The sequence below is a fragment of the Calliphora vicina genome, chromosome 3, assembly GCF_958450345.1.
Source record: "Calliphora vicina chromosome 3, idCalVici1.1, whole genome shotgun sequence".
Lineage (NCBI taxonomy): Eukaryota > Metazoa > Arthropoda > Insecta > Diptera > Calliphoridae > Calliphora > Calliphora vicina.
Window position 1 is genome coordinate 79,574,627 of NC_088782.1, and position 14,230 is coordinate 79,588,856.

The 14,230-nt window shown below is 34.3% G+C and overlaps 1 protein-coding gene across 1 annotated transcript in view; it reads left to right on the plus strand.

The window, feature by feature from the left end:
- The window catches only part of LOC135955560 (uncharacterized), a 245,839-nt gene that overhangs the window by 38,358 nt on the left and 193,251 nt on the right, over positions 1-14,230 (plus strand). The window contains exon 3 of the mRNA XM_065505911.1: positions 9,265-9,323. Within this exon, the coding sequence (XP_065361983.1) occupies positions 9,265-9,323 (59 nt within the window). The remainder of the gene's footprint in view (positions 1-9,264; positions 9,324-14,230) is intronic.

Sequence of the window (14,230 nt, forward strand, 5' to 3'; positions counted from 1 at the left end):
CTTTTTGTTAACTTTATAGCTAGAGTCGTAATCAATGTTGTATATATGAGAACAGGATTAATCGCATAGAAAATAAAGTTAATAAACAGTCATATTAGATTCAATATCCCAACTAAATTTCATTTCTTTTTTTCATACTTTCATTTAATATGTATAAGCCTTATATTTAAAAATTTATTAATTAGATGAAATATAATTGCGATACATTCTTAAATATAAGTACTTTTTAGCATTTCCAATCTCAGAGTCTTAATTAGTTAGTTTCAAATAGCTAATATAACTGCTCCTGGGAGAGGAAGATTAAAATTTTAGTTAAATAGTTTTGTTCTACAGACTTTTCTGTAGCTAGTCCTGAAAAAGGAAAATGAAAGGATATTTCAATTTTCAGCCACATCACTTAAGTCAGTCTATTATTTCAAATTTCCAATATTAGTTTCAATAGGGAAACACAACATACTTAAAACCTGAATTATACTACAAGTATAAATATAATTTATGTCAAAATTAATCATCAAATTGTTTTTCTAATCCTACACACTCACGCTGATTTAAACCCCAATCACTTATTTACACAATATTATAATTTTTATAAATAATTTTCGGTATTAGTGCGTTATCCGTAAATACTGGAAATATCCATTATTTTTGCGTTAAATTTTTTTATAATTTCTATTTTATTATTTTTATATATTACCTTTTATTTTATTATATTCTTGATTTTTTATATTTTTGATTTTTTTTTATTATTTTAAATTTGATTTTCGTTATAATCGTGGTTTTAATCCTTGATGTAGTACTTTCTACTCCAGAGATAGAAAAACACAATTTTCAAATTTTTCCATATAATTTTTATTTTTGTTGATTAATTTTGGTGGAATATGGTAGTAACTCGTCAGGGTAGCAAAATTTCTAACAATTTACCAACCAGCAGCAACATGGCAACCACTGAAGCAGGTGTATCTCGTACCGCAGATGCAGTCACTACAGTTGGGTTTACCACAACTACTTCATCCATAGCTCCGGCATTGTCTCACGATGTTTCGCTTAGTCCAGACGAACTTAACTCCACCATTATTTCGCCAGAGTACAGTAGCCTCGCAGCTCAAAGTGTTCGTCGTAAAGTGCGCGTAAGTATGGCTCAATAAAACCAGAATAGTAATATTCAGGAAGTTATTAACGCTTCTATCGGAATTTCTCAGGCTCAATTTATGAGGCAAGTTGACGACAAACTAAATAATGCATTAAACGAAATAAAAATGGCCTTGAACGCAAATCAACAACAACAAAATACTCCAACAAATCCAGCTCCGACTATGCCATTTCATGATGCTCATGCAAGAAGACCACAGCTTTTATCTAGCCCGATGATCCATGCAAATTCTTTACTAGAACTAGAAGCTTAGTGGCACCGGTTTGCTCACAAGTAACGTATCCACGTGGAAGAGAGGTGACATCAGTCACATATACACAACCGCAGCCAGCTGTAAATCAGCCTTGGTCAAATCAACCACCACCATTATTTCCTGCACCAGCGAAGGGTTTATCCAGGTTTTACTGAGCCTCAAATAAACCAGGCAAACAGATTCTTTGAGCAGCCACAACAAATGGCTCAGCCTCCGGTTAATTCACCCCAGGCTTACTTACAGCAACAACAAGGCTATAACAACCAGCTACAACAAGGCTATAATAATAACAACAACAACAAGACTATCATCAACAGCAACAACAAGGGTATAATTACCAGCCACAACAGAATTATGTACCAACTCCTAACTATGCTTGGCCGATGTCCAATGGCTTTGGAAATCATCAACATGTAAATTTATCCAAGTGGAGGATAAAATTTGATGGGACTAACAAATCCTTGAATGCTCAGGAATTTATTTTCCGTGTCAACGAGCTACGCAGAGATTATAACTGCTCAGACACAGATATTTGGGGCATTTCCATCATTTGTTAGAGGGTCCAGATTTAGACTGGTATTGGAACCACCGCAAACTGACGCAAATAAATTCTTGGCAAGAGTTGGAAAATACCATTTTGTGTCAGTACCAGCGTTTCGAAAATGAGTTCCAGGTACAGATGCAAATACTCAATCGCCGGCAGTTGCCTCACGAGTCCTTTGAGGACTTTTATAACGCCATCATTAAACTACGTCATCAACAAAAGACCTCATATGACGAGAAGTCCCTTATAGATATAATGAGAGGAAATTTGAAGCCATCCTTAGCGCACCTGCTGTTCCCCATAAAAGTTTACAATTTACAAGATGTTGGTCGGGAAGTAAAAAGGGCTGAGAATTTGTTGGCAAGCCAGAGACAGAGCTACCAACAGCGTCCCAATTATGGTAGAGTCAACGAAATAGAGGTCCAGCAGGAAGAAGTAATGCCTACACTGGAAGTGGACGCGATGCAGAACACGAGTAGATACACCTGCTGGAACTGCAAGGAGGTTGGCCACAGTTTTTTTGATTGTCCTTCGTCCACACGAAGAATTTTTTGTTTTAAATGTGGAATGGACAACGTAGTGACCCCTAAATGTCCTAGGTGTCAGGGAAACCGGACATGGAACCCGTCTCGAACTGGGGAGACGACGACAACCGAGGTATAGGCCCAGTTAGACAGTTAACAACATCAACTATTGAAGAAGGGAAAGGGCAAATTAGGATTTTGAGAAATAGTGAGGCAAAATTAGATGTAAGTCCTGAGCCTCGGCTCAGAGAATTAAAACCTCAGCATATCAGAATTAGTGAATACAATGAAGCAAAAATTAGAATTTTCGGTAACGTATCGAATACAATCAGGAAGGCGGGCGAGCGATATCAAAGACGGAGAAACGTTAGGCGGGAAATTTCGGCCGCGTCGTTGTTTGAGTGGGGTGATTCACGTTTTTATACTAGGATTGTTATAATTGGTCAGGAAATCGAGGGATTGTTAGATAGCGGTGCTACGGTTACGTGCTTAGGTCGTAATTGTATGGACTTCATACAAAGGACCGGTCTAACAATCCACGATTTTAAGACTAGTATAAAAACGGCGGATGGAACCGAACACCCTATAGTCGGTCGAGTTAAAGTCAAAGTTGAGTTTCGTGGTATGTCACATGATATCAACTTTTATTTAGTTCCTACTCTGAGTCGCGAGCTATTCTTGGGAGTTGATTTTATGAAGGCTTTAAATTTTTTCGCTAATATCGATAGTTTAACAGATAATGGTATTAATCTGTGTGATGACGAGGATGAGACACTAGATGTTATAACTCATAAGTTGAATTCCGAACAGCGACAGAAATTAGATTTGGACATATCGATGTTCCCCTGCTATACAAAAAAGGACTAGGAAAAACACATTTGGAAATGCATTCAATAGATACGCGTGATGCAATTCCAGTGAAAGATCGCTACTACCCTGTATCCACGGCTGTGCAAAAATTAATGTATGCTGAGCTGGATAGGATGCTTGACCTCGGGGTGATTGAGCTTAGCGAGAGTCCATGGAGTCATCCGGTTACTCTCGTACGAAGGAGCGAGAAGGATCGGTTATGCCTGGACGTTCGTAAGCTCAATGCGCTGACAGTCAAGGATGCTTATCCTTTGCCGCATATCGAAGGTTTGCTCAGTTGATTGGGAGATACGATTTATATTTCAAGTGTCGACTTAAAATACGCGTTCTGGCAGGTACCACTAGAATTATCTAGTGGAAAAAAACTCCATTCACGGTACCCGGATGACCACTTTATCAATTTACGGTCATGCCTTTTGGATTGTGTAATGCAGCCCAAAGGTTATGTCGTTTAATGGATAAAGTGATCCCCACGGCGCTTCGTGAAAGAGTTTTTGTCTACTTAGATGATATTTTGATCCAGAATTCGAGACACATCTGGAATTGTTGAATACTAGATAATTCTAGTGGTACCTGTCATTTCTCCATTTTTCTCTTGTTGGACTAACAATAAATTTATGTATGAAAGTTACATGCATTTGACTGAGTCCAAAGTTACATGCATTTGAATTTTAAAAAAGCGATTTTTTTGGGAAAAAAAGTACTATTATTCTTTTTAAGTTATCTAAAAAATTTCTAAAAGGATGTATAAAGAATTTGTACTTTTTAAAAAGCTAGCTTTACATCAAATTTTTTAAATTAAAAAAAAATTAAAAATGTTTAATACCGAGGGGACCAGGTCCATTCAAAGAACGCCTATTTTTTATGTAAAATTCAACTTTAGTGTAAAAATTCTCAAATTGCATACTCGATATCAAAATATAGTAACCCATTTTACATGGCCCAATATGTTCTTAATTATTTTGTAAAGGGTTCCGATAACCCCGTCCCTGGTATGGATATTATAGCCTAAAAACTAAAAAATCCCATTTTTGGAATTTTTCAACACTTTTTTGGGAATTGCGGGATTCCTGATTACAAATTTAAAAATTGGTGTTCAGTTTTTCATTTTAAATCGAAAAATCTATATTACTGTAAAATTTCTGTGCGCATGTCAAATTTCATTCAAATCGGACTAAGGGTTTAGAAGTTACAGATTTATTTCCATCTTTTTTTTTTCTCATACCACTGTGAAACGTTCAGGCATAACCGATTCTTCTCGCTCCTTCGTACGAGAGTAACCGGATGACTCCATGGACTCTCGCTAAGCTCAATCACCCCGAGGTCAAGCATCCTATCCAGCTCATCATACATAAATTTTTGCACAGCCGTGGATACAGGGTAGTAGCGATCTTTCACTGGAATTGCATCACGCGTATCTATTGAATGCATTTCCAAATGTGTTTTTCCTAGTCCTTTTTTGTATAGCAGGGGAACATCGATATGTCCAAATCTAATTTCTGTCGCTGTTCGGAATTCAACTTATGAGTTCCATCATCCACCAATTTCATCGGTCATCCTCCATCATCACTGGTCATCCTATTCTCCATCATCTTTAGTCATCCTCATCACCATCATCCGTCTGCCATCCTCTTCATCGTCATCTATATCGTCCACCACATCCAGCATAGCACTATCCTCCGCATAAAGCAGCAACAGGTATCTGTAAAGAAAAAAAAGATAAATACGTATTTAAATCATATACATATATTTTTTTTTGGTAAAAGTTAGATTTAACTTTTTTTGAAATTACCTAGGTAATTAATTCATTAAAGAATTGTGAAGGAAAACAAGTAAGAGTACTATATTCGGCCGTGCCGAATCTTAAATACCCTCCACCTAAATATGATGTTATAACAACTGAAATAATATAACAATTGTTAGACAGACTAGTTTACGCAGAAGATATTTTATTTGAAATGTACAAAAAATTGTATTTAATTCAGCAATTTATAATTTAAATTCCTATTAGAACGTATGAAATTTAACAATTTATATTCATAATAATTAGTTAATACGTTTGGATCAACATTTTTCCCTGTTAACCTCAAGTGAAGAAACAGAGTATAAAAAAGGGTATACAAATATATTCGGTTAAATTTCAAAATATTTGGTTGTGGGACTTATATGGGAGCTATGACCTATTATGACTTGATTGTCATAAAATATTTTAACGTGATTTTTATGGACTTATATGGGTGGTGTGGCCAATTATGTACCGATATTCACAAAATTCAGTATTATGATTTTTAAATACAAATTACTGATCTGTACTATTGTACTATTTTGGTGTACTATTTTGGTTCAATATGTGGGAGCTATGACCTATTATGGTCCAAAGTATTTGAGGGCTATTTTTATAGAATTTCATATAAACAACGCTATTAACAAAAGTGGACCTTATATGGGAGCTATGCCGAATTATGGACCAATATTTACAAATTATACAGATCGGTTTTTATAGATAAAAATTACTGATCGGTGTAAAATTTTGGTTCAGTACAGATTTTTTGGATATTTGTGCAGGTTAATGTGTTTTCCTGAAGTAGTTCTTATATGGAGGCTATGACCAATAATGGGCCTATCATCATAAAATTTGGTACATCGATTTTTTTATATATTGAATAAATTTGTTTCGAATTTTAACCTGATAACTATATTTCTAACAAATTTATGAGGATTTTAGTGATTTTCAGGAGTGGACCTTATATGGGAGCTATGGTTAAATATGGACCGATATTCAAAAAATTCAGAAGTATGATTACTGGATACAAATTACTGATCTGTGCGTTATTTCATTTTGATATCGATATGTTTTAAATATTTTTTGAGGTTAATATCATTTTCGGAAATGGGCCTTATAGGGGAGCTATGACCAATCATCGGCCAATCTGCATACAATTTAGTACAGTGATTTCTATGTATATGAGTATTATTTTTGTCGAATTTTAGCATGATTTATAAGAGTTTTATGAGTACTTAACTGATTTTCGGAGGTGGACCTTATATGGGAGCTATGGTCAAATATGGACCGATATTCACAAAATCCTGTAGTATGATTTCTAAGTATAAATTATGGATCTATGTAAAACTTTGTTTTGATATTGATATTTTTTAGATATTTATGTAGGTTAATGTGTTTTTTGGAAGTGGTCCTTATATGGGAGCTATACCAATTATCGATCGATGCTCATAGAATTAGGTGCAGCGATTTTGGTATATATGGGGACTATTTATGACGAATTTCAACTTAATAGCGATATTTATAAGACATTTATGCTTATTTAATTGATTTTCGGAAATGAACTTTATATGGGGGCTACGGTGAAATATGGGCCGATCCACAACAAATTTGGGGTTGTAATTTTTTTACGCACGAAACTTATTTTTTCTGAATTTTGTGTGGATACTGCAATTTTGTAGGCATTTACAGACCATATAACCAAATTTCGGGAAGAAATTTGTATGGGGTCTAGGAGAAATCATGGACCCATTCTTATAATTTTCACCAGAGTTAGTCCATTTAACATAAAAATAACGTGTGTACAATTTTATGGTATTATCTCCAATATATTTGCACAAATAACGAAAACTATGTTAAAATTATCAATTTTTTTTTTTAGGTTGTCTCACATTTTGGTTCATAACTCTGGTTCCACTGAACCGATTTTGCTGATTTTCAATACCAAACTGCTTAGAAGGACAATAAATATTTGTTTTGCAAGTCTACCAATTTTGTTTGCCTATTTTGGACGTGAGCGTGTTTTACACAGATAGACAGACAGACAGACAGACAGACAGACAGACAGACAGACAGACAGACAGACAGACAGACAGACAGACAGACAGACAGACAGACAGACAGACAGACAGACAGACAGACAGACAGACAGACAGACAGACAGACAGACAGACAGACAGACAGACAGACAGACAGACAGACATAGCTCAATCGACTTAGAATTTCATAAGGATCAATAATATATATACTTTGTTGGGTCTCAGATGAATATTTCTCAATGTTACACACGGAATGACAAACTTATATATACCCTCATTCACCACTTATGGTGGTGGAGGGTATAAAAATAAATTACGTGAAAGAAAAAATTGTATAAGTAAATACGTCATGTTATAACCCAGGAAAAATTTTGTGAATTTTTGTAATGACCACTAGTTATTTCATGCATTCTTTTGTAAGGAGTGGTGGTTACCCAGAACATTATTTTATTTACAAGAATAAGTACTTATTTTTATGCAGGCTGGTAATGAACTTTTGCATTTAGCACAGCTATCTAGTGTGTTTGACTGGAAAACGGGAGGTTAGTGGTTCGCCACCTGTCAAAGCCATTAATTTTTTTGTTCATATCATATTCATTTATATGTTGATGTTAAAACTATTGTTAACATACAATAAAATAACTCGTACATGGAGCAGTGAGTTAGCAGCTTGACTATCAAACAAATAATGTGACTGTTCGATTCCCACACAAGGCAATATTTTTTGTGTTTTTTTTAGCTACATATTCTTGTTGTGAATTTACTACTTATTTCTCAACTGATTGTAAGTACATTTGTAAGCTTGACCCCTGAATTTTTTAAAAATCTCGAACAACGGTAAGTAGTGTTTCAGTCAAATAATAAGTAGTTATCGCTTTGCTCCAATTATACTTGCTGGCTTACTAGGTAAGCAAAGTTTTTGCTGGGAAGTACAAAACAAAATAAATAAGACTTACCTGAAAATAAATAATAAAAAAAAAACTGCTGAAAAAAAAATATTAATCTTATGCTAAATAATTTTTATTAAATCGTTATTTTGATTTTTACCTGAATTTTTATTAAGTTACTATTGCATGTTGTAAATGCTTATAATAAAACATTTTATTAGAATTTTTCAATAAAAATAATGAATTTTTTTATAACGTTAATTAAAAAAAATATTAATGAGTATTTTAATTGTATAAAATGGAAAAATAAATAAGTGAAAGGTAAGTGATTTGGGGGTAAAATAATCTAGCGGTGTGTGTGTAGGGTTAGTTGGGGGCAACTACTGAACATAAGTTGCCACGGAAAGAACAGTAGTGTCCCGTGGGAGGGAACAATATGTTGGCAGTCCATCGGCCAACAAGATGATTAGTTTTGACAGAAAATTGTTTATATTGAGTTTGTGTTTGTGTGTCGTTTTGCGTTTTTCACTCACTTTGGGTTCCTATTATTTTTCGTAATTCATCTCAATCTCCAGAACAAGGGTACCAGTGTTGGCAAGAACCACCCCATCCGGCGAGCCTCAGCCTGGCATACGCCATTATACCAGCGCCGCCAACATCTGGTAACACCAACATTACAACAGATGTTTCTGTTGGTTTATTTTCTTTTTCAAAACCTGGTCAGTACAAGTTTGACAACTGTCTTTATTGAGTAACGCCTCCAATTCTTGGATATTTCAGTCACGGACAACCAGCCAAAAGATGGACATAATGTTTTTTAATTATTCAGAGTCGATTGATCATTAAGAAATAAGAAATAAATGTCCCAAAAATCGGGACATTTGGCAATACTATCGCAGACCCACATTAGTATATATGTATATAGCAATAGGGTTCAAAAGAGGAATTAGCTGGCTGAAATTTTCTACACAAGATTCGACACAGCCAAATATAACACTCTTACTTTTTAAATTTAAAATGATTTGGCAAATATTATTTATTTAAAATGTAGCATTGTTACAGTACCAGTCGGATTTACGGGCGAAAGCGTCCCGCGCTTCATTATAATTATCTTAGTCAACGTCCAAGATATCCAATATTTCTATAAATGAAAAAACAAATATTAAAATGTTATGTTAAAGATATTATTTTTTCACATGTATTTTATTTTTTTTTAGATAAATTTGTTTTGAAAAACGCCTTGAGTGATATACAATTTTTTGAGCAATTTCCAGAGGTAAGTTTTATTTCAAAATAAAATTCATATTAAATAATTTGTTCGTATACATCTATAGAGGGGAGGCTATATTGGGTTAGTTCTGATGTTTAGACAAAAGTTGTTACCAGCTTCTCTATTTTTGCAAGGATGAAGCCTATTGAATTTGATTAGAATCGTTCCATTATTTCTCCTATCCCCCGTACGATTGCCGTATCTGAAAATAGTTAAGCTCTCATAAAAATCTTAATTATATATCGTTACCTTAATATAGAAACGTCCTAACTCGTTTAGTTTTTTTTGCATACTTCGATAGATAATCCCGCAATACACCATTAAGAAAATAAATTTAAATGTCACAACATTAAATTGGTTGAAGACTTTCATAAAAGTCTGTGTTAAAAAAAATGTAACTACAGAACTTTAAGTTTTATTAAGTTGTTTCCTTCTCCTCTAAAGTAATGAAAATGTTAGTTAGGGCCTTTCTATATTAAGGTAGCGATATATAGATATACAAATCAAATTCACCACAAATAAGTTTTATATAAGCCGAACTCGCACCACCAAATTTTGTGACGAGTGGTCGATAATTAGTCATAGTTCCCATATAAGACCCACTTCCTAAAATCGTTTTAACTAGAATGTAAATCTCTTAATAAAGTTGGTATTCAAATAAAATTCAACACAAATAAATTTCATATATACAGAAGACATGTCATAGCTCCCATATATTGTACATCTTAAAAGTAATCATCTTCTCGGTGTAGGGTATAATAGTTATGTTCGGTCTTGACCGACTATACTTTATTTCTTTCTTTTTAATGATATTAACGGATACAAATATAATAAATATAAACAAATATTTAACGCGAATGGACGCAAAAATATGTATATTTAAATATACAGTAAAACCTTGATAATCCGGATAATTGATTGCAGACCCTAATCCGGACTACCGAATAAAAATTTTAAACATTGTTCTTGTATTAAAAATGCTTTTAAATCACATATGTATCTAATGATATATTATACTTACGTAGCATTTAACCCTCCGTTAGTCGCAATCATTTTCAATCGAGACTAGTCGCAATGTATCAAATTGATATCAATAAAAAAGGAGCGATTGGAAAAAATCTCTTAACTTTTTATTTCGAAAACTCAAAAACAATATTAAATTCAAAGTATTTGAAAGAGCGATAAAAGTAAAATTGCAGTAAAAATATATTTTTATCAAAAAATAGCTTAAAATTTAGGATGTTTAAAAAAATTTACAATAAAAAATGTTTGCCTGTATCAACCAGATCAGTTGCGACTATCGGAGGGTTAAATAAATGATTACTTTTAAAAAGAACATTTATAGTATGTGTTTATGAACACATTGCAAGTGCTATTTTGTTTACCTATGCTGTTAATTTGTTTTCAACTAAAATTGGTTTTGTCAAGAATTTTACCTACCAACCTTATATTGTTGTTGTTGGTACATTTTAATTCTAATTTGTCTTGTTATTGATCTCAAATATGTACTTTCAATATTACTCACTCAAATAACGGTTTATTGTTTGTCTATGATACTCTTTATTGTTTGTCTATTTTATTATTTGCCTATGATACTATATACTTAATAGATCACTCAATCTAAATGTACATAAGCATTTTTGGTACATACGTAACAAATATTATTTTGTAATATTCACTTGTTTGTTAATCGTTGTAAGCTTAAGTCGCTAATTATTTTACTACATAATAAATAAAATTAATCTTATGTTGAAATAGAATCCAATTTCAAAAATTTGTTTTATTTCTCAACATAAGAGCTTGGTCCTTCTTGGAACCGGATCAGCAGATCTATCCGAAGTTTTTTTATTGGAAGTTAGTTTATTGTGTTGAACTAAAAAATAAGATATCAAATGGCCGATGCAATGAATTCTTTGGTGACCTATAGGGGTCGTTTGAAGGGTTCGTTAACTCGATTGCTTGCTTATGCCGATGCCCCTCCTGATGACTGTACATTTGATATAATTGTAAGCCGTTTGGAACGATTGGAAGATGTATGGCTGGGATTTTTACAAACCACAGACAAGTTGCATCAATTTAAAAATGAAGTCAATTTTGTGGATCCAGAGGATGATTTTGAAATATACGAAGATAAGTATTTAGCTGCACGAGGTAAGCTCTATGCTTTAAAAACTAAATATGCTCCGAAGCCTGTCGAGAATTCCAGTACTGCGGGTGCTATTGACAAGCTTGCTGATCAACAAGCCGCATTTTTACAAAAATTTGCTACAACTACCCCACCAAAAGAAAACGAACTGCCACGAATTAATATTCCTCCATTTTGTGGATCATATAAAGATTGGCCCAGTTTCAAAGATTTGTTTGAAAGTACAGTCGACTCAAATACATCGTTAATTCTTTTATTGAAGCTTTTATGGCATTGCCTTCTACATCAACGGGAAATGGTGCGACTCTGAGGTAAATATCAGACGAAGCTAATGAAATAATTCGGGGTCTGGATGCTATTGGGAAAATAGAACGAGATTGCTGGCTCATTTATTTGCTGCTCGCTAAAATTGACTCTGAATCAAAAAGCCGTTGGATTCATAGCAGCCGTAATAATCCATGTCCCAATATTGCAGACTTTCTTGATTTTTTGGACAACCGGTGTGAAGAATTGGAACTTTGCCAACCTAAGACGACCTCCCAGTCTAAGCCAGGTTATTCAAATAAATCTCATGGTAGCTATTCAAAATGTCTGGTTAGTACTAATGCAAAATCAAACCCTTGTTGCAAATGCAAATCTTCCGATCATTCGATTTTTAAATGTCCGCAATTTATCCAATTGAGTCTCAATGAGCGCCGTAACCTTGTGAAGGAATCGTCCTTATGCTACAATTGCCTCAGACCTGGTCATGCTGTTTTGAACCGTCCATCCAAACACAAATGTAAAGATTGTCAGCGACGTCATCATTCCCTGCTGCATGTGCCTACTGCCGCACCGTCAGCTGCCCCTCCGGTAGAGCCTTCTATTGCAGGAACATCGTCGGTGCAATTACCTGGTACCTCTACACCTCAGACTGTCTCGGCTGCTGGTCGTTGGTCAACCGTCGCTAATGTTGCATGTCCAGTCTCATTACCATCATTTTCACTAGAATCATGTGTCAACAAAGGGAAAAAACAACAAGAATTTATTATGCCTACCGCCTTAGTATATGTAAAAAACCGTTCCGGTCAGATGATCACTTGTCGTGCGTTACTGGATTCCGCATCAAAGCTGTCATATATTACCGAGAGTTGCGCTCAACGCTTAGAACTCGCTCGGTCTCCCTCAAAGGTTTTAGTCAGCGGCATTTCATCTGTTAAAGCTGAAGTAACACGTGGGTGCTGTCACATTAGAGTACACTCTCGGTTCTCCGAACACCCCCTCGATGCTGTGGTACACGTTTTACCTAATATAACTGCATCGCTTCCAACGCAAACATTTAATAATCAAGCTGCGCAATATTTAAACAATATCGCTCTTGCCGATCCATATTATAACATCTCATCCGAAATTGATATCTTATTTGGACTTGAACACATTTGGAATATTTTCACCTTCAATAGGCATTTCGACTCTCAAGGAAACACAATTGCTATTTCAACGATTTTTGGATGGGTTGTTACTTGTGTAGAAATACCTCAGTTTAATAATCAAACTATGTTTCTTATATCACACACAGTAGATATCGACAAGTGCCTCCGCAGTTTTTGGGAGATAGAGGAAACTGAACATCAAGTGTGCATTGATCCAGATGATGCCTATGTTGAATCTCACTTTCAATCAACTCACGCTCGTGCCTGTGATGGTAAATATGTGGTCGAATTGCCATTCAAAATGGATGACCCACGTTTTGGAAACACACTTAATGGAGCATTATCCCGATTGTATGCGGTAGAAAGATGGCTTCAACGAAATGGAACCCTTCGAGAACAGTATACATCGTTCATGCGTGAGTATGAACAATTGGGCCACATGCGTCAAATTAATCAAAGCGAAGTACAGAGGCTATATTGGGTTAGTTCTGATGTTTAGACAAAAGTTGTTACCAGCTTCTCTATTTTTGCAAGGATGAAGCCTATTGAATTTGATTAGAATCGTTCCATTATTTCTCCTATCCCCCGTACGATTGCCGTATCTGAAAATAGTTAAGCTCTCATAAAAATCTTAATTATATATCGTTACCTTAATATAGAAACGTCCTAACTCGTTTAGTTTTTTTGCATACTTCGATAGATAATCCCGCAATACACCATTAAGAAAATAAATTTAAATGTCACAACATTAAATTGGTTGAAGACTTTCATAAAAGTCTGTGTTAAAAAAATGTAACTACAGAACTTTAAGTTTTATTAAGTTGTTTCCTTCTCCTCTAAAGTAATGAAAATGTTAGTTAGGGCCTTTCTATATTAAGGTAGCGATATATAGATATACAAATCAAATTCACCACAAATAAGTTTTATATAAGCCGAACTCGCACCACCAAATTTTGTGACGAGTGGTCGATAATTAGTCATAGTTCCCATATAAGACCCACTTCCTAAAATCGTTTTAACTAGAATGTAAATCTCTTAATAAAGTTGGTATTCAAATAAAATTCAACACAAATAAATTTCATATATACCCTAATCCGGACTACCGAATAAAAATTTTAAACATTGTTCTTGTATTAAAAATGCTTTTAAATCACATATGTATCTAATGATATATTATACTTACGTAGCATTTAACCCTCCGTTAGTCGCAATCATTTTCAATCGAGACTAGTCGCAATGTATCAAATTGATATCAATAAAAAAGGAGCGATTGGAAAAAATCTCTTAACTTTTTATTTCGAAAACTCAAAAACAATATTAAATTCAAAGTATTTGAAAGAGCGATAAAAGTAAAA